Here is a 24,481-nt window from a genome sequence, read left to right as displayed (position 1 = left end):
ATTATATATATATATATATATATATATATATATATATGGTTAAAAAAGTTTGCGAATATCATCCATGTGACTGTAGGCAGAGAAAAAATTGTTCTCCCAGATGAGACAAATTAAAAAGAAAAAAAAAAAGAGTCGTCAGCCGACATGCAGACAATCCTATTCTTCGACTTTTGGTGGTCACATTTATCAAATAATATTGACCAATCATATCAATATAATATCAGCAGCTACTGCGGAAGCACAACAAGGAGCATCAATGACGGCTAGCAGTCAAATGAGGATAAGTCAAAGTCAGCGCCAAATTTATACCTTTCCATTTTCCTGGTATTGTCCGCAGTTTGTCCGCATGCCTAACTTGTGTTGTCCGGAAGGCATCCTGATTGTCCGCGTTCATTCCTGGTGTAATCCTATAGATGTTTCCGCGCTGCCCGGCTACGATTAGCATATTCCGAGGTATACCATTCGCGCTCTTCCGGAGTGATTCCTAGGAATGTCCGCGGACAGTCCTAGGAATGTCCCAGGACAAGCCGATTCACAAAGTTATTCCGCGTCTGTCGCGGACAGGATGCCGAAATAACAAAATTTGCTTCCGCAACCCTTCCGGGGCTTGTCCGCGCCCAAGTGGACGTCAGCCGTAAAACTCATTAAACAAAGGTAAATCCCTTCAAGAAATATGTGCAAAAGTGTAAATCAGAGCTGTATCATGTGAAAGTGTTTAAAACTGTACCCTCCCGGAAAGCCGGTTTTATCACTTTTCCACTTAATTCCTCCAAATAAAACTGATATGGAATAATCTTCGAGTATAATTCTATATTAATAGATATATCAGATTAGTGGCCGGGCACGGCCAGTCGAGTAATTTTCATTTTCATTTCATCATTTTTTGCGCAATTTCTATTCGCGCATCCCCGTGTCTTTACCATTATATACCACCTATCTTTTATAAGTAGGGATGGCGAAAAGTGATTACCATCACAAAGACATATTTTCGTTAGAAAGTGGCTGATGATTATGCAATGAAACATGAGTCAATTGTCTTCCTATCTGCGCGGCAGATCTAGTTTGCCACATGCTTCGAATACTTTCGAGTGGCGGCATCGAACGTGACTTCAAAGGAAATACGACAGTTGTGACTCCATTCTCTTGAACCCCCTTGATTTTACTCTAGTTCGCAACGTCGAGAAAAGCTCTCCAATTATGACTTTGATTGAATGTGCGTTTCGGAGTTTTGTTTTAGTGTTTTGTTTAGTCACTTTTAAGCCAATTTATGCACTTTTGGCTCTTCAAGTGACTTTTGTGTTAGCTTTGAAAACTACCTGATCACCTATTATGTAGAGGTCTGCTCATCTATTATCTATAGTCCTGAATTTCCCTGAAATGAAGCTATGTCTCTGTATGTAATAGTGAAAGTGTTCTCTCTCCTTTCTTTGATAACACCATGAGCGTCTTTGTTTTACTAAATTGGAGGTGGGAACGTTCGGTCAATCACATTACATCTGTAAGAGGACTGGTCCTGTAGTATTCCGGTGTCAACATAATAGAATTATTTTCATCTTTGATGCTTTATGTGCAATATCATTATCCTTAATCATTATCATTTTTTTGGTAGGCCTGTAGCTTCTGATCGGATCCCTCGCAATTTTACATATACAGTAGTAGATCTATATTCAAATTAACGTGGTATTCCTATACTTACAGTAGCAGAAAATCGTCTTTCGTGACCAGTCGCTTTGATATATTTATTTCCTTTAATAGCTTTATACATAGCTTTCATTTCATTGTACCAGCATGGTGTGAGAGTCTACGCAATCCAAAATCACTCTGAAAGCAGAACTTTGAACTTGAACCGAGTCAATAAAAGAAAGGCACCCCGGATGGTTCGCAACATGAACCCGTATTTACATTGTTACGAATAACATTATGAATCAACCTATACAGTTTTTATGAACCCAACACACACACATCGCTACATCCCCCATTTCATCTAACAATTCACCCATCTCCATTAACAACACATGAATCTATATTTAAAGAATACGCACATTGTGGGGAAAATTATCAATAGATAGATCCCCATTAAATACAACAATCGCCGTAATGTGTGGACGCGCATGAACCCCGCTCCAGCGCTATAATACACACCAAAAGCACACTCACCCAGGAACCAGACATCACCGACGACACCAGCACCCATGACAACAGCGCACCACCATGATGAAAAATATCAGCAAGCACCAACTGAAATCCAATACACAAACATCACAGATATTCCAAGAGCAAATCAATCAGTCAGAAAAATGAATGAATATAATGAACCATGTATTGTACCACTAGTTATACAGAATAGGAAGTGAATTACAGGTAGTCAGAAAGATGAAAATCTGATACAATATGCACCATGTTTAGTACCGTACAGAATATAAAATGAAAGTTATATAATATGACATCAAAAAACTAATTTCTGCGTGATGAAATCGGATCAAAGGAATGATAAAGTAAAGCTATCAAGATTTAAAGCAACAGCCATGATATCTAAAGCTACGGAGTCCCTCGTGTTGCGATGCTCATTTACAAATTCCCCCTGAAAAAAACAAAAATTCAACAAACTTAAAGGGACAGTATACAGTATTGGTGGAGACTGAGTGAGAATTTGGTTTTAACTTTTTGGGAGATACCAAGAAAACAACTGATATAGTACAGAGCATACCATTTTAAGAGGAATTCAAAGTTTATTTGATGAAAATCGGGTTTGGAATGACTGAAACATCCAAAAACAAAGTAAAACAAAGCAATTGTAATGAAATGTCGGTCCCACACTTTATTAGAATTGCTCTTTTTTGGATATCTCAGCCATTTCAAAACCAATTTTCATCAAATAATCGTTGAATTCCTCGTAGAATTACATGCTCTTTCATATTTCATAAGAGGTTTCTCATTATTTCACCAAAAAATGTTAGAAACCTGAAATTAGGTCTCAACCAAAACGGTACGATCCCTTTAATACTGACCAACATCATTTTGAAATGAAACAAAAAAGAAGAAAATGACACTGGCTTCCAGATCACGTGAGCAGTCCCTTTAAGGCTGAAAAATCATACAAATGTGGAACTGTAATACACATTCAAATTATCAAAATATGAAAATAATACGAGAAAGATTTTCTTTCTTTCCTTCTTTTTTTTTTTTTTTGCTAGAAAATTTTCCAAGTATTTCACCATGTCATGAGGAATAAACTGTACTGTAGTAATGCACAACCAAATTATCAAAATACATGTACGCCTGATGAAAATAATACAAGAAACTTCATAAAATTGCAAGCCTAAGCAAGAAACTTGAATTGAAAGAGAGAATATGATAGAAAACTGTTGATAAAGCTTTAAAAAAAATAATAAAATTGAGAAAATTAAAGGGAGGCAGAATCACAGATAAGAGTTCTGTGGGCAGAATTCACTCTTACAGGTCACGTAGAGCGATTTGCTTCCTAAAATGGCCGCTTTTGGGCTCCATGCATGGCTTACTGCGAGAGTAGACCTCATGCGCACTTCTGTGCTCTGTTTGTCATGCACGTAAAGTCGTAAGTAGGGTTGGGGGTACCACGTATCGACACCCTAAGGATCTGTAGCTTGTTTATTCTAAAAATATAATACAAATCCGCCTAATTCTTACCTCAAATATGCCATAAATACTGCAGTTTTGAATGTCGTGACCGTCTCGTTGATTATGAATCTCCGTTTTAAAATAGCGCAATTTTAGTGCGTGCGTTCCGTTTTCTTCGCGCAGCTAAAAAGGGAACCTTGCGATCGACACCCCCTCTCCTCCATAGGTATACACGTGAATTTCACAGCATAGGTATACACGTGAATTTCACAGGCCATAGGTAATACACGTGAATTTCACAGCCATGCGTCGTTACTGATCGGATGTGTAATTTTTAGCTTGGTTTGTTTGAGTTTGATTTTCGTTTCTTCGTTTTTATTGTTTTTATAGCTAATGACACTTAATCCCGCGCGTACTTTTTTGTTCTATACGCAAACAGCCATGATACGCAGGGTGTCGATGGGAAGGTGCCCTGTCGATAGGTGGTGCCCCAACCATACAAGTTACAACACTGGAGTCTGTGACATGGCAGAACAGCCACTGAAGATGTGAGTACCTTTCTTCATTGCTTTTATGATTCTGTCATGAACATCATGCTTGCGTAAAAATGTACCACATGTCCATCTCTGTCTCGCAGTTCCTTGAAACGCTAACATTATGTAAATAGTGCAACGAGGTAAATTATTGTAAAGCACGCGTGTTCAGTCCCACACGTTTATCTCTATGTTGTAAATATACTGAAGTTTGCTTTGAATAACGTTAGAGTTCTAAATATTACGTTAGGCCTAACGTTAGATCTAGAATGGAGTTAGTCTAGACATGATAACAAGGGTAGATCTGTATAGAGTTCTATGAATGTTACAGTTGATATTAGGGTATAGATGTTCTGGTGAGCTGAGGTAACTAGCTAATAGACTAGATAGAATAGAAGGAACGTTAAGAAGAGCAGCCAGTCTAGTCATTGTCATTGTCACATTGTCATTGACTTCTTAATCTGTAATCTTGGCTCTCTACTAAGTCTAGGGTAGGGCCTAACAGTTAGGTCTTAACGTTAGATTATAGAACCTAGTCTAGTCCCGTTTGGCCATGCTCTAATCTAACCTACTTTAATGTGGACAGGAAAATCCATCTCTCTGGTCTTCTGGAGGAGCTAGAAGTGGAACTGTAGAAGCAAGACTCGAGAGTTTTTTATCATTTCTTGTTTAGGATTTTTTTTTTTTTTTTTTGCATTTAAATTTAAGGTCTACTGTTCTTCTCCATATCACGATATAGGCCTAGACTAATGGGGGTTAGATCTAAGAGGAGATTCTGTGAAGCCAGATAAAGTCTCGGGGGGAATATCTCCAATATTATGATCAGATAATTTACATACTGATCTTTCAGACAAACTGAACCTACCTAGAGCCTCTTTAGATATTTATTCGTTTTTATAAACTAGTCTAGAGGGCTAGACTCTAACTAGGTGTATTGATCATTTATCATTCATGCATGAGCTCAGCACTGCTTAGTTACACAGCTAGCTGTAGACAAACTGAGCAGTAAGTAGTGGCAGTATAATTTACAAAAGATTTGGATCGTCCTAGATGTAGATTGCCTATCTCATGATCATGAAGTTCTCCACTGCCACATTATTTTACTTGAAATGTTGAAGGGGATGTCCTGGTAGGCTGGAGTCTGGAAAAATAAAAGTTAGTCTAACGAGAAATCTTACTTACTAATACTAGCACAACAGTCAACCAGTGACTAAAGTGAAGGTTCGATCAATATTAGATAAAAATAACCAGCTGATTACAGAAGTTACTAAATTGTGCCCAACAAAACAGCATGTGGCTAGAAACTCTAGTTGGTAAAGACACACACATGTGGTTATAGGATCCTACTATAGTACTACACTGCATAAAGTAACAAAACTTAGCAAATCTTTGACATTTCACAACTTTTTTTACTTGTAATCAGATGTTGATGAAATTGCCATTTTCTTGCCATATTTTACTCCTTTTTTCCAGGCTATTATTACACTATGCCTTTGAACTGATCTGGGAGTCCCTTGAGGCTTTAATAGCTTTATTAACTTAATTGAACGTGTGGGCCGAAGGGTAACTGACACAATGATTGGATTTGATAGGTGTACCAGACATACTTGTTCACCTGGTAGCTACGTAAGTGATGAAAACAGACTAGTATCAACTTTATGTACACGTGTATGTTGTATATGATTGGGTGTTTTTAACATTCAAAATGGGAAAGAGTTCCTTATGTCCCCCCCTCCCCACCAACTTGCACAAAACAAACAAACTAGGCCTACCATTCCTTTTTACCGATAATAAACTAAATAAAGGTTATGCCATTTATGGGAAGACTTCCCATATTAAACCTTTATTTAGTCCACCATCAGCAAAAAAAAAACAAAAAAAAACCCCAGCAACCTATCTAACCATTATTTGTGTAAACTAGTGGGGGGGGGGGGGGGGGGGGGGGGGACATAAGGAACTCTTTCCTCGAAATGAATTGTGCTGTCATGTCTGAAATACACAGTGTATTCCATTATCCGACAATGTCAATGGCAATGTCATGGTCAAGAAAATCATTAGTAAAGTAGATATAGGTAAATGCTATGCTCAACAAGAAACCATAGATAGCAGGTACCGGTACTAAATAAAAAGGTAGTAAGAGTATGTGCAAAATCTATAAACAGAAAAAACAAGTGAAGCCAGGCCAACAGTGATATATATGCCCAACTGTCAATTCAAGGTCTCGTGATATGTTTTGATGCACTGCTCATTTTGTTACATTATTATCTTCCCAATAAAGCCTGGTCTGTGGAGATGTGGAGGGGAGATTTTCACAGCTCTTCACAAGAATTCGAAATGTGATTAAGAAAGCAGGACCATTTGAGGTGAGTCTGGAGATATGCCATGTCCCTGCAGATGTACAACGTAGCACTGGCCCATCATTGTGCAATATAAGGGTAGACTATATCAAACAAATGCAATCTACAGTAGCTTTGTAAAATTTAAACAAAAAATGATAGTGAAAAAAATAAAATGAAGATTGAGTTATGCCTAGTCACAGCAAATTGTGTGTCTATTCTTTACAGTTTCATTTTCACTACATTTCTTATTACCTAGATGGACCAGCCCCACCCCCTTTTTTGTTAACAAAGTTTTATTTTCAATATATATTCAGATTTGGAAACACTCCTATTGTAAGTTTGGTGTTCTCTATATTTGACATCCAGCAGTCATGAAATTGTCTAGTATTCAAAAAGGCGGTTCCTTCTGCTTTTCTGCTTCTCTTTCCTTTTAAATGTCCTCTTCATAGTTTAATGTTATTTGCATTAGTTTTATAGTGATGTGTACATACCAGTTATGTATGAAATTAATGTAAACTTTATCTTCATGATGCCCTGAACTTTACAGTCATTATCCCTTTCAGCAGCTCCTTTGTGCTTGTGTGAAGCAAACAAGTGTAAATCTCACTTATTTATGTTCATAGTGTCCATTAATAGTGAACATCCCCAGGGCAAGTACAAAATATTTCAAATGTGCCTGTGATCTTTCATTCTCTATTTGCACTGACTGCATTCTTGTGAATTCATGTGAATAATAGATTCAATTCAATGTGGTTTTCAGATGCTTCTATGTGTGGGAAATTTCTTCGCAACTAGTGAATCTGCCCTGGCAGAATGGAAACTTCTTCAATCTGGTAAAATGGAAGGTGAGATTTTTCAGCCTTTATCCCAAATGCTACTATCATTTGGTGGAGGGGTAGTGGGGTTTACAGGATTTTTGTAGGTTCTACTTTTCACCATGACATCCCCCCCCCCCTCCGCTTTTGTACCCCTCCCTGACAATCTCCTTCGAAAGTGATATGAATAGCAAGTACAATGTACAAAGATATGCTGTGTTAAGGAAACCATGAGGAGTTCAGCTGGGTTTATTAATTTTTTTTTTTTCACTTTCTCATTTGACCCATCAGCATAAAAGCTCCATGAAGTTCCATACACTGTATATTGATTCACCAGCTCTCCTATGTGATATAATTTATCCAACTTTATTTCTAAAAATATACCACTAAAATAGACTGAAAAATATGGTTACTGGATAGACACACTTCTGAGAAAATTGTCTGTATAAAACCTTAAAGGGATTGTATAGTTTTGGTTGAGACCTAATTTCAGGTTTCTAACATTTTTTGGTGAGATAATAAGAAACCTTGTATGAAATATGAAAGAGCATGTAATTCCATGAGGATTTCAACGTTTATTTGATGATTATTGGTTTTGAAATGGCTGAGATATCCAAAACAGAGCGATTCTGATAAAGTGTGGGACCCACACTTTATTATGATTGCTTTGTTTTACTTTGTTTTTGGATGTTTCAGTCATTCCAAACCAAATTTTCATCAAATAAACTTTGAATTCCTCTTAAAATGGTATGCTCTGTACTATTTGTTTTCTTGGAATCTCGCAAAAAGTTAAAAGCCCAATTCTCATCTCCACCAATACTGTACTATCCCTTTAAGTGTGGCAAAGCATGTACATGTACATTGTAGGGGAATACTCTTTCATAATTGCTCTGGGTATTATGTTAGCACTACAATACCAGATAAGTAGCAAACCAGTTAACAGTATGTTACCTGCCAATGATATGCATATCCAATAGTTGTAGTACTTTAGCAAAGCAGTTAACAGTATCTTTCCTGCCAATGGTATGCATATCCAATAGTTGTAGATATTACTTTCATCTGCTTTGTATACCAAGATGAAAATATGTATCTTTGCCAGCCATGAGTAATGCTGAGCGATTTTATTCTGCTCTGAAATGCTCTGTTGTAGTACCCATTTCAACGTACATCTTGGGACCTAATACTTCAGACCACGAAATCTTCTACGATGACAGTGATGGATGCAGCATTTGTGATAACCTCACTTTTCTTGGTAAGTCCAAGTGAAGCATGCCTATTCAAAGGTGCCATTAAAAGCAAGTTTGCATTGGCCTGTTCAGAAACAGATGTTATGTATGCTCTACCCTTTATACATTGTACTTCAGATCTGTTCTAGATGTTCTCATGGGTGGTCACTTGATGGTAGTGGTGATGATGATGATGATGATGATAATGATAATAATAATAACAATAACAATAATGATGATGATAATAATGATAATAATAATAATCATGATTATTATAATTATAGTAATAAAGATAATATTGATGATAATAGTGATAATGATAATAATAATAATAATAATAATAATAATAATAATAATAATAATAATAATAATATTAATAATAATAACTGTGAACTCTTATAAAGCACTCATTTTACCTAAAGAGATAAAAAATGGTGCTGTGGAAACAATGAATAGTTAGATTACATTATATACAACATAGTATCATAGAAGATAGAGCATAAGAACAATAAGCAAACAAACAGTATACATGTACATGTAGACAATCAGCAATTCAAATTAATAAGGTAGGTATTAGAGGTTCAATTTGAAAGCATCAATAGAAGGTGTTTGATGTAGAGATGTTGGAAGGTTGTTCCAAAGTTTTGGGCCCATGTATGATCTTGAGCATGAAAAGGAGACCTTCCAATTCTCTCTTACAATATAGCACCATCGGTGGCTCATGGCGTCAATTTGACAATGCCTCCCTCTTCACCTGTATTTTTTTCTTTTATCCATAAGGTCATCCATATACATGTAGTGATCCCCAGTCACAGTTCTGTGCCATTGATGGATGTATGAAGGTCAAGTGTCAAGGGTCAATCTTTAATTGCTCTGTTGATGTTGTGGCACAATGAGCACATTAGGCTGTTGAATGAAACTTACTATGACACGCTATGTGTTTTGCAACTATCTCGAAATAGGTTTTACATCATAATGAGGTTAACTCAGAAGAGGGTAATCTTGTCAGTAAGTTACATAGAACTATAGCATCACCACAATCTTTGTGGAATACCTTCTGCATCTTCCTTTGCATTGAGTCCTTTAAAAATGTGTGGAGAGAACACCTCAAAACTCCAATATTTTGCCATGCATAGTGTAGTCAAATCACTTGACTGTGTGGATGGACCGCCTCAAACTCCTTATACAGTGTACTCCCGTTGGCGTTATAACAAACACCGTTATAAAAAAAATTCTGGTTACAAAGAAATAAAAATCAAGGTCGCAAAGTGATCAGCTCTATGCTTTTTCTTGTTATACCCCCGCCAAACGAAGTTTGAAGGGGGTATATAGGAATCAGCGGACGGTCGGGCGGTCGGTCGGGCGGTCGGTCGGGCGGTCGGTCCGTTGCAAATCTTGCGTCGCGAACTACTTCCTCAGTTTTCAACCGATTCCCATAAAACTTGGCACAGATGTGTGCCTTGGGTTGTAGATGTGCAAGACGTATTTTTTGACAGTACCCAAAAGTACGTTGCCATGGTAACGGCATATTATGGGCAAAAATGGGTACAAATCTTGCGTCGCGAACTCCTCCCACAGTTTTTGATCAATTTTTATGAAATTAGGTACAGATGTTCGTCTGAATATGTTAATGTGCAAGACACATATTTCCGCAGTGGCAAAAAGTGCGTTGCCATGGTAACGGCATGTTATTGGTAAAATATAGGGCAAAATGCTTCATGGCAAAACTGCTTCATCAGTGTTCTTCCAATTCTCATGGAATTCATATTGAATGTTTGTCTTAGGATATAGGTCAGCATGACACATTTCTTGACAGTGACAAAAAGTATGTTGCCATGGTAACAGCTCACATATTATGAGCCAAAATGATGGAAAATTTTGTGTTGCAAACTACTTCCTCAGTTTTTGCCCAATTTCCATGAAACTTGGTACAGATGTGTGCCTTTGGTTGTAGATGTGCAAGACGCATTTTTTGACAGTACCCGAAAGTACGTTGCCATGGTAACGGCATATTAATGGCAGAAGATCAAGGAAAGATCTTGCGGATTTAACTACTTCCTCAGTTTTTTGACCAAAGCTTATGAAATGTGGCACACACCTTGATCTTGGTGGGAAGATGTGGAAGGCATATTTTTGAGATGTGTCGGAAGCTGCGTTGCCATGGTAACGGCATATAAATGGCAGAAGATCAAGGAAAGATCTTGCGGATTGAACTACTTCCTCTGTATTCGACTGAAGCTCATGAAATGTGGCACACACATTGGTCTTGGTGGGAAGATGTGCAAGACATATTTTTTGGACGTGTCGGAAGCTGCGTTGCCATGGTAACGGCATATTAATGGAAGATCAAGGAAAGATCTTGTGGATTGAACTACTTCCTCAGTTTTTGACAAAAGCTTATGAAATGTGGCACACACAATAGTCTTTGTGGGAAGATGTGCAAGACATATTTTTCGGACGTGTCGGAAGCTGCGTTGCCATGGTAACGGCATTTAAATGGCAGAAGATCAAGGAAAGATCATTCCTTGGGTAAGACTGTCGTCACGGGGCGGGGGTATTAATCACCTTAAGTGATATTTCTAGTTTATGTGTTTGGTTATAACGAAATTTCAGTATAACGAAAGAAAACTGCCAGTCCCGAGAACTTCGTCGGAACGGGAGTCCACTGTATTTTGTCATGCTTAGTGATATCTATAGATACTCTTGACGAAGTTATGAAACTGTCTTTTTTTTTTAAGATAGTCATTTATGCATGTAGATGATGGGATTCGCACAGCACAATGACTGTTTTGTATTTGATCACTGTCATATGGTGTCCCAGATGCAATCCAAAGAATGATATTGCCATAAGGATATGATTATGATGAGAGTGAAGGGTAAGATGCAGTGTGCTGAACTTATCTCTTGGACATTATGTCATTCTCAACCAAACCCAGGTAAACGGGGCATCTACTCGACAGCGTCGGGCTTGCAGATTGCATACCTGAGTGGAACAGAGTCCAGTGGTGCTGGAGATGCTTGCCACTTCACAAGAGCAGATATAGATGCTCTGGGCTTGCCCCTGGTGTCCAACAGCAAATTCAAAGGTGTGGATGTACTCTTGACATCTCAGTGGCCAAGTGGTGTGACGCAGTATGCCAATAATGCAGTAAGTTCCTATGCACATGATTGTAAAAACATTAATGACAATGTCAAGGTCAGGGCTAGAAATCTGTGTAATGTCTGCATTCACACAATAGTATGATCTTGTTACCTCCACCAAGGGAGGAGGTTATGTTTTCATCGGTGTTGGTTTGTTGGTTTGATTGTTTGTGTGTTTATTTGTTTGTTTGTTTGTTTGTTTGTTTGTCTGTGTGCAAAATAACTCAAAAAGTTGTGCAAGGATTCAGATGAAACTTGCAGGAAAGGTTGAGAATGCTTAAGGAACAGATGATTACATTTTTTTAGTGATCAGGAAATTTTATGGATTTTTTGAAGGATTTTCGATATTTTGGCAGGTAGGGTCAATGAACTTGGGAGTTCAAGCTGCACATTTTTGAGGTTTTCATACGCGCACTAAAGTGCATGCTCTAGTTTCTGCTAGGGCGAGGTGCGCCGCGCAGCCGAGGGTTTATGACAATACAAAGGCTTCTATATTGGGATAACGGGCAATTTTTCAGCATGCAAACTCTGGAAGAGCAAGATCATTGGTGGAAAGTAGCTGCTTGGTGGAGGTTTGCGCTCTGAGAGTGCTTTTCTAGTATTTACATTGAGATTATTGGTTAATCAGTGATATTTCCCTTATCATCAGGCTCTTGTGATGCAAAGTCAAGTACGGTTTGTAATATATTTATTAATCAAATATATTTACCAATGGCAAAATTTGAGCGAAACATGAGATTAGGATGATATTGCAAAAATAAATGTTTGTTTCACTGGCTTGCAGGAGAATGTCAAACCTGTAAATCCGTCGCCTCTCATCGGAGATCTGGCCCTGGCGCTTCGACCCCGTTACCATTTCTCAGCAATGCAGAATGTCTTCTATGAGAGAACTCCGTACAGGAACCACAGGATCTTAGCAGAGAGTGCCAAGCATGTTACGCGGTTTCTTGGCCTTGCTAAAGTTGGCAATGCAGAAAAGAAAAAGGTTTCATTTATTTTTTTTTTCTATCCTTCTCTCAAAGCCTGTCCTAGATTAACTTGTAAACTTATGTGACATATTTGATCTAGATCATCAAAATAGAATTCCTGTATCAATAGATAAATTTTCTTGTAGAAATTTTCTGACATATTTCACAATCAAAATAGAATTTTGGTATCAGTTGATACTCTTGAATAAGGGCACATTTGCATGATTAACAAATGCAACATGATTGAGGGTCTTGGAGTGAAATTCACCTGATGTGAAAGAGGAGATGAGGCACACAGGGAACCAGGCATATGAAAGTATCACAGCCCATTTATCTATAGTTTAGCCATTTAAGTCATCATAAGGTAATCTTAATCTTTTTTAGAAAATGCTAGTACTGGAAAAATGCAAGTGCTGGAGAAAATAACACTTCTATGGTGTAAATTCTAATGCAAATAGATTTATATTTGTCTTTGCAAGAACTTTCCATTTGCATTATTCATGGAGGACCCATAGAATCAGATAAATAGGAACTACCATGGCGGACAGATGCAGTGTCAGAGTAAACAGAAACTTTAGATTTATCTTAATCCCTTATCACAGATATGACTCACATTGTCAAAATAACGTGTGACTGCTGCATAATGTACGGTATCGACTGTTACCATTAGAGAATATTGGACATTGAGATGTTTTAGAAGACGCTGCTTTTGCCTACCAGTAATTGTTAGTGTTCTTTATTTTTTTCCCCATATGTTTGTACAGTATCTGTATGCTTTCAACATCACTCCCATGAACAGACTGAATCAGGCAGAGCTGGTCAAACAGCCGGACGAAGTCACTGAGTGTCCGTTCTCCTGGACAAAGAGACCTCGCCAGGAAGAAACAGAGGTATTTTACCAAAGGAAAGACAGTGTGTCAGCTTCCACTCGTGAGAAGCTTGCAAACATGTAGATACAAGCCTGATAACTCGGCATGCAAATGTCAACACTGCATATTGTGCATAAGTGTCAATCATTTTAAGTGCTTTTATGTTAATCATCGTAGACTAATTTGGAATGGAGAAAATTAAAGTATGGTTTCAGTTATCTACTGTAAACGTGTGCTCAAAGTAAGAATTATTTCTGGTAGTATTTTGAAACTTATATTCATGTGCAGTCTGTATTTGAATGACTGAAGTATGGATCATGGTCTGCATGTAGGCCTAATATGTACCTCCAGTCTGTTATCGCTGTTCTTGCTGAATAGTACTGATGAGCCAGGGCCCTGTTTCATAAAACTGTACGTAAAAGTTATGAGCGACTTACAAAGGACTGGTGATCAGTTCTAATGTGCTATACTTATCAGAGTTTTAATGATTCAGGACAAGAACTGATCACCTGTCGTTCATAAGTAGTTCATAAATTTACAAACAGCTTTATGAAACACCCCCCCCCCCCCCCCCCCCCGGTCATTTATCATGCATTGTGATGTTCATCCCAACAACTGATAGGTTTCATGAAATTAATCGAAGTGTACTTTTTTCTTTTTGTATGACTTCGGAAAGATCAAAAGAAACAGAAAACTATGAAGAATCAAGTTTAAGTGTTACGCTGATGCAAAAAGGGAACATTTACGACTGATTCGCACCTCTGTCTCACTGTGCCACCTTCCAACCAGAACAAGCAGTTCTTCTTCTCAATGGGTGACCGGTCTAAGCAGGGAGCACATCAAGGGCACAAGAGGCATCACCACCAAAGGGGCGGAGGTCACCAGCGACAGGAGGGTCAAAGGTCAGATGGAGAGAGGCAACACAAAAGACCCTTCAAGAAGCATCGTAGGTCATAAGAGGAAGAGGGCTTCATCAATAATTAAGGCAGTATCAAATGACACCAAGGATCATTGTCGTCAATATTATAGAATGAAAGGGACCTCCTTTAATTCACATACTGTATGGCATGTTTTTCTCTCTGTTTTTGTTGTTTTATTTTGTTTTGTGTTTTTTTTTTTGTGTGTGTGTTTTGGTTTTTTTTCTTAGTGCTATTGATGATCAAAACTAAAGTAGATATGGTTGGGATGTGAGGAGGTGTTTCGTGTGGTAGTTTTGCCTATATTTCCAAACTGCTTTAAAACTAGGATTACAGAAATGTGTTGCATGTACACAAGAGCCATCACATTTTTGTACATTTTTTTTTTTCCCTGCAATGAATGGAAAATGGCTTATGATAATAAGGCAACTTTTATCAGATTTATATTTGTGACATTTGGGCCAATGAGCATGCAAAACGAATGCTTTGGTTTGAACTTTTTCTAAGAAAAAGTAAATATTATAGCCGTTGACTGTAGTCAGGGAGCCGAGATGACAGATGAATATTAAGTGTGTTCCAGTTCATTCAGTACATGTACCACCTGCCATCATGGGTTAATAACAGTCTTATGTTTTTGTATTTATAACAGCTCAGCCCACAGGTCCGTGCTGGTTTTGTCTTGGCAGTCCAGAGGTTGAAAAGCATCTTGTTGGCAGTGTGGGAACATCGGTGAGATATCCATTTCTTGAAATTGATCCAAATGAAAGCATGTATATGCACAGCTTGTAAACATGGTGCATGTTCAACAAAGTACACGTATCTTGAGCAAGTTGTAGACTGTAACAGCAAATGGTTAGTTATGTTAGCTAGATGTATGCTATGCTTAGACCATTCGAGGTTTGTACAAAGTACAAAGGTGCAGGAGTGAGTACCACACAGATGTATGATTTTGTGTGTGTGTGTGTGTGTGTGTGTGTGTGTGTTATGAAGTGGGGATAGTATAGATCCTAATCAAATGATTGGTTAACCCTAATCAGGCTGGGGGGGAGGGGGCCGAATCCGCCCCCCTCGACGTTTCGCGCAATATCTTCGTAGCGCGATAAGCTCCCACTGCGATATTTCATGGCTTTTTTCTTTCAAGTATCGCGCAACTTTTGAGACCAAAATTGTTGCGCCCGCGCGTACCGTTTTGATGCGACGCCCGTTCGAAAAAAATTTGTCAACCCCAAAATTGCTCCAAAACGTGATTTTGTGTACAAATCCAATGCAAATTGTGTTTTGTCAATTAATTCACATAAGAATTCATATCTTGACTTAGAATGGACGAAATTAATTTATTTTAGCATAATAAAGCTTCGAAAAATGTCTGTGACAAATTTGGGCCAAAAAACAAACAAAAACAAAAGGTCGAAAAACAAAGAAACACATAAGAAATTCAAAAAACAATCAACTGTACATAAGAAATTAATGTCGATACAGATTTTTTTTTTATCCTATGTCTCAGGAGAATGATACAAGAAACATTTTTAAAAAGAAATTAGCTTAATTAGAGCATTAAGAAGTGATTTAGAGCCCAAAATTGATTTTATGCATAAATTACAATAATTAATTAATATGAAATATAAGAAAAAATTTTTCGGAGAAAGCAACCATACATTTTGATAGTATACGTCGCGGGCATCGCGTGTGCCGATTTTCGGTGCGATCACGCGTTCCATAGGCGAGATCTGAAGGAGGGGGCGAATCTGCCCCCCCCCCCCCCCCCCCCCAGATATAGCATAGCCAAAAAAGCCCAGTCTGAGTAGGGTTAAGAGATATCATGTGACCAGTCTTTTATTCTACCCACAATAGCCACATTTACTTTTCACTGGAAATATGCTTATGACCAGTATTAACGACCGCTTATCTGCGCTCAGCTGCATTGCCTGTTGATAATAAATCATACCTGCCAACTGTTCAGTTTTAATCTGAATATTCAGATTTCTCACTGACAGAAAAATGTATTAGTGCATTAATTTCAGTGTGTTCTGATTTTTAGGAAATATCTGTTAATAGTAAAGTATATGAAATTTATGAAAGTTCCATTTTTTTAATAATTTTTCTTTGTTTGTTCAGATTTATTAAGTCTCAGGATTGGCAGGTATGATAAATGCATTACAATTATTCATATATGTGGTTCAGTTTACAATAGCTGAACCACAAGGCAAGTAGGAGTTCAGCACTAACATGACGCAAATCTCTCGTTTGAAGAGGCTACACCCCCGTAAATGATGCCAGTGGCATATCTTGGCAATCAATGACTTAAAATCAAAGATATAAAACACGTGTTTCTTGACCCTGGCCTAATCTAAGCATCAGTCCATCGCCACAGCGCCACAGGATGGGGGGGGGGTGGGGGGGGGGGGGGGGGGGGGCGGGGGGGGGGGGGGGCACCGCGAGAGGAGGAGATTGTTTTCGGTTTTGGGCATGGGCTATGTAGCTCCATGGTGCGTGTGTGTGTGTGTACGTGTGTGTGTGTGTGTGTGAGTGTAGACATTCAGCGTATGCAGACAGAGCATGCCTGTACTGCAGTGACTGGAACTATTGTCATTCCATTTTGTCTCTCCCCTTCTCCCTCCCCCCATCTCTCCCCCCCCCCCCCCCCCCCTCTCTCTCTCTCTCTCTCTCTCTCTCCCCTCTCTCTCTCTTTCTCAGCAGGCTGATTGTAACCAGGGAGGTAGTCTCACCTCCCCGTTGTAACTCACTGCCAAACAGCACATTGTCAGCACCGGCAAACTGGCAATGCTCTCCTTCTTATTCATGTATTTTTGTTATTTACGGGTCAATTTTTTTCGTTCGAAATGTAAAATGGATGACCATAGAATTTCTCAATAGAATATAAAATTGAAAACTTTAAAAAGGATAGAGAAAAATTGAGTTCACTTTGAATGGTCTGCCACAGGCAGATATCCTTATCATGCTCTTACGTAATACGACAGCTGCTTTCTCAATGATCCAGTCAGCAGGCTGATTGTAACCAGGGAGGTAGTCTCACCTCCCCGTTGTAACTCCAAATAGCACATTGTCAGCACCGGCAAACTGGTAATGCTCTCCTTCTTATTCCTGTATTTTCGTTATTTACGGGTCAATTTTTTTCGTTCGAAATGTAAAATGGATGACCATAGAATTTCTCAATAGAATATAAAATTGAAAACTTTAAAAAGGATAGAGAAAATTGAGTTCACTTTGAATGGTCTGCCACAGGCAGATATCCTTATCATGCTCTTACGTAATACGACAGCTGCTGGAGTCATCAAACCCTGGCTTGGCCTCCAGGTTTGTCACGTTCGACTCCCAACTCCCAAACGACAAATATACGCACCCCACTTTGGAGAACCCCAGTTGGGGACTCGCCTCAAACGAGGGATTGACGGCATGAAAAATTGACTTATTTCTGGTAACATTTTATTTAGTGAAATGACAAGGATCTGTCACCATTTATGAAACAAATAGTGCACATAATTTTGTCTGATGTAATTAACTATCCACCTTCTCTCCCTTCAATAGTCCATAGTTACTAAAGATGAATAATTCTCACTAATGCCCTCTATAAAGTGGCTTATTTGTATAATAAGGCCTTTTCTAAGGCAGGCCATTACAGTGCACTCCTGTTATAACGAACACAGTTATAACAAAATTCCGGTCACAACAAAGTCAAAATTCAGGCCACAACATTGTCCACTCCATGTATATTTATTGTTTATTTGTTCAGTTATAACAAAATTTCAATATAACAAAAGAAAACTGCGGGTCCCGAGGTCTTCAATATAACGGGAGTCCATTGTAAATAAGAGTATCACTCAGAGAGAAAACTTATATTTTATTTCCTCAGTTATGATCACTTTACGATTCTGACCACCACTTACTCCTGTGATTCTGCTACAGTGCTATGTGGCCCTAGCCAAAGGAGCACTTGTCTCAGACCACTGCTTAATTCTTCCCATTGGACACTACCAGTCTTCCCTTGATCTGCCTGAAGTAAGTTTTATACTTTTCTGTGTGTTTTCTTGTTTATTTTGCATACATATAGCTAATGATAGTATACTGTAAATAAGGAATGTTTGCGTGCATATTACTTTCGCTAATTTCTAAAGAGCCAAGATTTACAACATTAAAATGCATGCAAATGTTCTTGTCTACATTATACGCATTGAATGTTAGAGGCAACTGGTGAAAATTTTGTGCTGTGTAAAAGGGTATTGGATCCAATTTGCGAAAAATTTCATGCCACAAAAATATCATGTTTTACAGTACATTAACTTCTCACAATGTGTACTGATATTGATTCTTGCCACCTAACAGTGCAAATCTTACATTTTCATGTTTGTACCAGTTTATCTGTTGAGGTCAATGTTCTTAATTTTCATTGCATCGTTGATGTTTGCATTTTCTTATGCAACATTTGTTTATTTTCATCTGTTTTCTCTTTTTTACCCCCAACATTGTAGGATGTACAAACAGAGTTAGATCAATTCAAGTCTGCACTGAGGAATTTCTACAAGTCTAAAGGGAAGACATGTGTTATCTATGAGAGGAACTTCAGAACACAACATCTTCAGCTACAGGTACACCAGTAGTGTCAGTGTGTTTTTGTACTTTAATGATGATGCAAGTCTGTAATTTAAAGACTGACCTCAATCCTCAACCCTATGCCAATGGGAATAGCAAATAGGTGTATGTGGTGTACAAGTATTTGATCATTGGAAATGACCACTTCTTAGTGGCAATAGCTTATGATAATGACTTGCTGGCTTTGATGTGTAAATGTACTTGACCCTGATTAAGTACATTTGTTGTCAGCCGTAATCGTTTTAATTTCACATCTCACCTTAACATCTTTGGTGACGTTTAGCAGAGCAAAGATTCAACTTTACATACATTTGTGTAGGTGATATAATCTGTCTTCAGTTATCAAGTAGGACACAGAGCTGGCACTACGTTTTTCAAAGTGAGGGGCCAACTTTATGGGAACAGGGATCAATTCGTTTTCAGGATGGGGGGGGGGGGGGTGCTGTTACTTTTGTACCAAAATAGGCTGACAAGCAAAAAAAAAAAAAAAAGGGGGGGGCATCTTATATTTCCTGCATAAAAGTAGGGGGGCCAAAAAGTCAGATATTTTCCACAAAAAAGTACCTCAGCCTTTGACCCATGTCTTGTATACAAGAATGTGAGCAATTTTAATAAGAGTTTTATGTGTCATCCAGGTCATACCAGTGGACAAGTCAAAAGTAGATGACATCAAAGAAGTGTTCTTCAGGATTGCAAAACAACACAAGCTGGAGCTGGCAGAGATCCCCAAACATACAGAACTCAAACAGGTAGAGCTAATTTTATTTTCTTTCTTTCTTTCACTAGTTCTGTTTGTAATTGTTTATTTCTAGCTTGGTTTCAAGGTTTTTAAGAGGATCATTTCTATCACAACACACACTTATTAGGACATAACAGTGAGTAGAGAGTTTGGTACCAAACAGTTTCAGAATGTGCGATTTGTAGACCTATCCACATCAGCAGGAGTCAATATGGAAGTGGCTGTTATACTTTAATATCACAGTTAGTCATACAAAATGTATAGTGTTTTTTATAATAAAGCAATTCATGTTGCATCTTGTATAATGTATATGAATTCAAAATGCACATCAGAAAGGACTTTACTGAGAAGTGTTGAATCTTTGTGTTTGTCATGAATTTGTGTACAAGCCTATCAGGGAGAGGACTGAATGTACAAACAGACAAATCTCTTACTAACCCAACTCTGTATAGAATGGCAGTCAGCCCAGTTCCAAAGATCGCAGTACAGTTGCCTATGTTAACATCATGTTTTAACAACGGATAGTCAAAGCATATGGGAACACCAAAGTGGCAAAATTTAATTGTATGGGCAAATGATAATCTTTAATTTGACGTTTGTGTGAGGTGATGCTCTTGTATGTCTACCCAGATGTGTTTTGCTCCAGAAGAGTTGACTGTGCTCCTTTTGTGTTTAGATTCTCTCCTGTGGATCCCCATATTTCTATGCTGAATTAAACAACGGTGAGAAGCTCCTTCACAGGATCAAGAAGTTCTTTCCTCTTCAGTTTGGCAGGTAAGTGACTGTGTTTCATTTTGGTTTCATTTGCATGTAGTTTTTCAGTGTATCATACCAGCAGATTTCAATTTGATAAATTTAATCATTCATACAGAAGGCAAACAGATGCCTTATCATTAAAGATAAGGAATAGTACCAATAGTAGGAAAATTCAACATATTTTCACTTTTCTAGCTTAGTGAAAGAGCACTTGACTTTTGAATACTACTGTCAGAAAGTAGGGGGATTAATATTCCCATTAATATATGTCAGTAACAAGTTAATTGGCTGTGTACTTCTCATGAAAAATTAAGTTTTGTAGGATTCTCCTTGCTTTCTTTATATATCGCTGTCCATAATGACATCATGAACTCTTATCCAGTGATGACAGCACTGAAACTTTAAAAATTCATAACTTATGAATCAATGATCTGATTTTCCTCAAACTTTCATTGATGTGTTCTACTAATATTGTTAATTTCACTCGATCCACATTTATATGTGGGCTTTGATTTCATTTAACCATGACACCTCACATGGAGAATATATCATTAAAGGCGTACTCTGATATGAAAACTTGCGTCTGTCTTGCAGAGAGGTGATGGCAGCGGAGGAGCTTTTGGACATGCCAGACAGGATCAACTGGAAGAACTGCAACTACACCAAGGAGGAGGAATCCAAGATGGCCTCTACATTCCGAGAAGACTTTCAGCCGTTTGATTTCAATGAATGACCGTGACTCTTCCTTGAAGAGAGGAGCAGACTCTCCTTGGACGTTCACATGACATGATAGGCGCAGACGAGAGCCGACTGGCCGAACTGTGATAACGCAAACACCTTGAGAGTGATTACCTGTCATCTCATTGTGCGTGGTCGATTTTGACACCTTCAGAGGTTCACATTTGCACAGAAGGCAATCTCTGTTTGGAGGACCACGACCAAGCCTTTGGCATTGTGCTCAACATTGACAAAAGGGTGGAATTGTTTGCAGTGCAGGCAAATTGCTGTGAAGCCTGGTCATGAGACTGTTGGATGCATTCCTAGTGGAATTTTAATGAATGCTTCAGGATTTGTTAATCTCACCTCACCAACAGTCTGTACTGCTTTCCTTTTAACACTGTGCATTTCATATATGCAAAAAGATTTTTTTAGTAGCATATATTACTACTTCAGACATAATGCGATACCTTTTGAGGTATCCAAATGCATATAACCCCCAAAAGTGTATGTGTGCAAGCGTGGATCAGTGTGGATCAATTATAAAAAAATCAATGTATGACAAACGACCAATCAGATTACAGAGATTCTAAAGCCCATTTTATAACACTTACCAGTAAATAATTTCAGTTCCGAAGTGAAGTATCCAGCAAACGACAGGGGTTGTTGATGAAAATGGAAGTAGAAGAAGCATAAGATATCGTGGATAGTATACAATACCTATGCTCTTTAAAAAGTTAGGTGGAATTAAACAGTAAACTGCACTGTACATGCTATATCATATTTGGCATATCAATTCCAGTGATTATTTTCATCTGAATTATCAATTTCTCACTGGTTATCTTTTGAAAGTTGGAAAATGAAAGCAACATGCTATATTTTATAGTAAAACCAATGGTAATCTTTTAAGTGTTTGTTACAGTATCATCACACATATTTCAGAATGATATTTTGACCATGCATGACAGGTCCAACATAGCATTGCATAGATTAATTTTCCAGTACAGTGCACTCCCGTAATAACAAATACGGTTTATAACAAAATTTTGGTTATAATGATTTAAAGATTCAGGCCACAAGGCTATCCTCTCTCTGTTTTTTACTTGCTTATTTGTTCGGTTATAACGAAATTTTGATATGACAAAACAAAGTTGCTGGTCCCGAGTACTTTGTTATAACAGGTGTCCACTTAAGTGCTGAATTTATGCATTCATTGTCAGCCTGGTTAACTGTGCATTCAGTAAAATCTGATATAAGCAGACCTCTTCGTAACTAAGTTGGAAGTGAACAGAAATGATAAAACCTAGAGAGTAGCCTCTAACACATTTGAAATCCAACTTGTTTGTTTGTATTGAACTTGACATTCATTTACTGTTGTTTTTGGAAATCTTGTTGGTTTTGTTTGGTTGTTTCTTTGTTTTTTGGCCCATTTGGAAAGTAACATAAATATCAGTAGAATGTAAAAAAGTCTGCCACTCCCCAAATTTGGTGATTCATAAAAACCCTGTAAAATGAAGAATTGGAAATTTGATGAAATGAATATGTGAGCAGACAGTGGGCTCTAATTGTAATAGAATCATGGTCAGTGCTTTTCCCTTTAGACTGGCATATGCCTCATGAAATCAACGTCATTTACCTGGACTTAGGTCTGGATAAAAAAATGGTTCAACTTTATACACGAACTTCAGGGTCCATGTACATCACATTTGCCTCGACTCATTTGATGTTGGACTTTTTTATTGATGTTCAAAATGGTGTGTGTAATGCCAATTGTTTCCATGTTTGTCACAGTTGTAAATTGATTAGAATGTGAATAAATTTAAAAAGACCTTTTTTTTTTTAAAGAATATACATTACCTTTTTATTGTGATGAGTGACTTAAATTCCTAACAACAACAACAAAATGAAAATAAGTGGAAAAGTTAGATGATATATGTGCACATAACTGTATATGTGCATCTGTGTATGGTGTTGCTGTAGTATGCTAGGTATACATTTGCTCTCACGTTCAAGTCTTGTGGAGAAGTGTGAACACACTCTTCCAATGCTTCATAAAGCATCATGCTGCCATAGGCACTTCATGGGCATTGAGTGTTGTGCGTGTGTGTGTGTGTGTGTGTGTGTGTGTGTGTGTGTGCATGCATGTATGTAGATGTGGGGTAAAGTGGACTCCCAAAATTTAACAAACACAGTTATAACGAAATTCCAGTTACAACGAAGTAAAAAGTCGGGTGGAATCTTTAACCATTCTCATGTCTTTTTATTGTTTCTTTGTTTATTTGTCGGAAGCTGAAAATTGCTCATATATAGATGTACAATAGATTTCCCCATGGTGCCATACAATATGTATTGCTCATGTCCCATTTCAGTGAAAGATAACATGTACATCACTTTTATATGAAACATTACAAAAGAGTGAAGGCATTTGCCAGCTGCACATTTATATTCTTGTGCCAAGCATATGGGCCATTCTCCGATAAAGCGTGCAAAACTGCGATTTTCGTGTCGCCAGCATGTTTATACAGTTTAAATTGATATTTTGTCCCTCAGAAATCAATTTTTTTGCTTAAATTCATCTGAGAGGTCGGACCTGTAAAATAAATACCAATAAAGCTATTGGGACGTCCGGGATAATATTAGAAATACGATCCGAAGTTTGATGTAACCCTAAAAACCCCATGTCGCCAGGACAGGAAGTGTTCATATAACAAGTTGTTACTTGTTAACATATCATTCAGATCAAATCTTTTGTACCTCATTACATTGCCCCTCGAGTGCCTGAATGAAAAATAATATTACATAACAATATGATGTTTTGATATTTTTCTAAGAGATATCATGTCGCCAAATCGCAGTCAGATACGTTACCCTTTTTTCAGACTCTTGAGAGATCAAAGAAATGCTGCATGGCAGTGTAATTTCATGTGTTAAACAAAGTCAACCTAACGCATACATGGAACCATGATTTATTCATTGAATCTCTTGTTACAAAATAAATATACTGATCCGAAGCCGCGGAAGCCTCATGTTACGATAAGCTCACATCAGATACGTTACTTAAACTTTAATTCATTTAGAAAAAAGTATGCTGTAAATAAAAACGAAGCTCAGATACTTTTGAATACTTAAGGCAATGATTAATCACACAACAAATTTTTTTTGAGAAAATGAATGTTTTAGTAGATAATAGTATGGGAACGGTAACGGCACGTCAGATACGTTACCATCAAAAGTGTCAGATACGTTACCAACAAAA

The 24,481-nt window shown here is 37.8% G+C and overlaps 1 protein-coding gene across 1 annotated transcript; it reads left to right on the top strand.

Moving 5' to 3' along the window:
- Positions 1-4,121: 4,121 nt before the first annotated feature.
- Positions 4,122-21,449, top strand: LOC139744194 (CWF19-like protein 1). The gene is made up of 14 exons (XM_071654644.1): positions 4,122-4,145; positions 6,409-6,493; positions 7,230-7,314; positions 8,435-8,536; positions 11,447-11,658; positions 12,436-12,636; positions 13,384-13,509; positions 14,278-14,434; positions 15,055-15,134; positions 18,330-18,422; positions 18,893-19,009; positions 19,649-19,762; positions 20,429-20,526; positions 21,103-21,449. Exons 1-14 carry the CDS (start codon positions 4,123-4,125, stop codon positions 21,239-21,241), a joined length of 1,632 nt encoding a protein of 543 aa, XP_071510745.1. The 5' UTR covers position 4,122; the 3' UTR covers positions 21,242-21,449.
- Positions 21,450-24,481: the final 3,032 nt, after the last annotated feature.

The sequence above is a fragment of the Diadema antillarum genome, unplaced genomic scaffold, assembly GCF_040938485.1.
Source record: "Diadema antillarum isolate AM-2024a unplaced genomic scaffold, OU_Dant_1.0 seq00001146_RagTag, whole genome shotgun sequence".
Lineage (NCBI taxonomy): Eukaryota > Metazoa > Echinodermata > Echinoidea > Diadematoida > Diadematidae > Diadema > Diadema antillarum.
This window is presented reverse-complemented; position numbering and strand designations above follow the sequence as displayed.

Coding starts and splice junctions, on each gene's coding strand:
- LOC139744194 (XM_071654644.1), top strand. CDS start 4,123: ATGGCAGAACAGCCACTGAAGAT. Junction 11,659..12,435: donor CGCAGTATGCCAATAATGCA/GTAAGTTCCTAT, acceptor ACTGGCTTGCAG/GAGAATGTCAAACCTGTAAA. Junction 18,423..18,892: donor CTTCCCTTGATCTGCCTGAA/GTAAGTTTTATA, acceptor CCAACATTGTAG/GATGTACAAACAGAGTTAGA.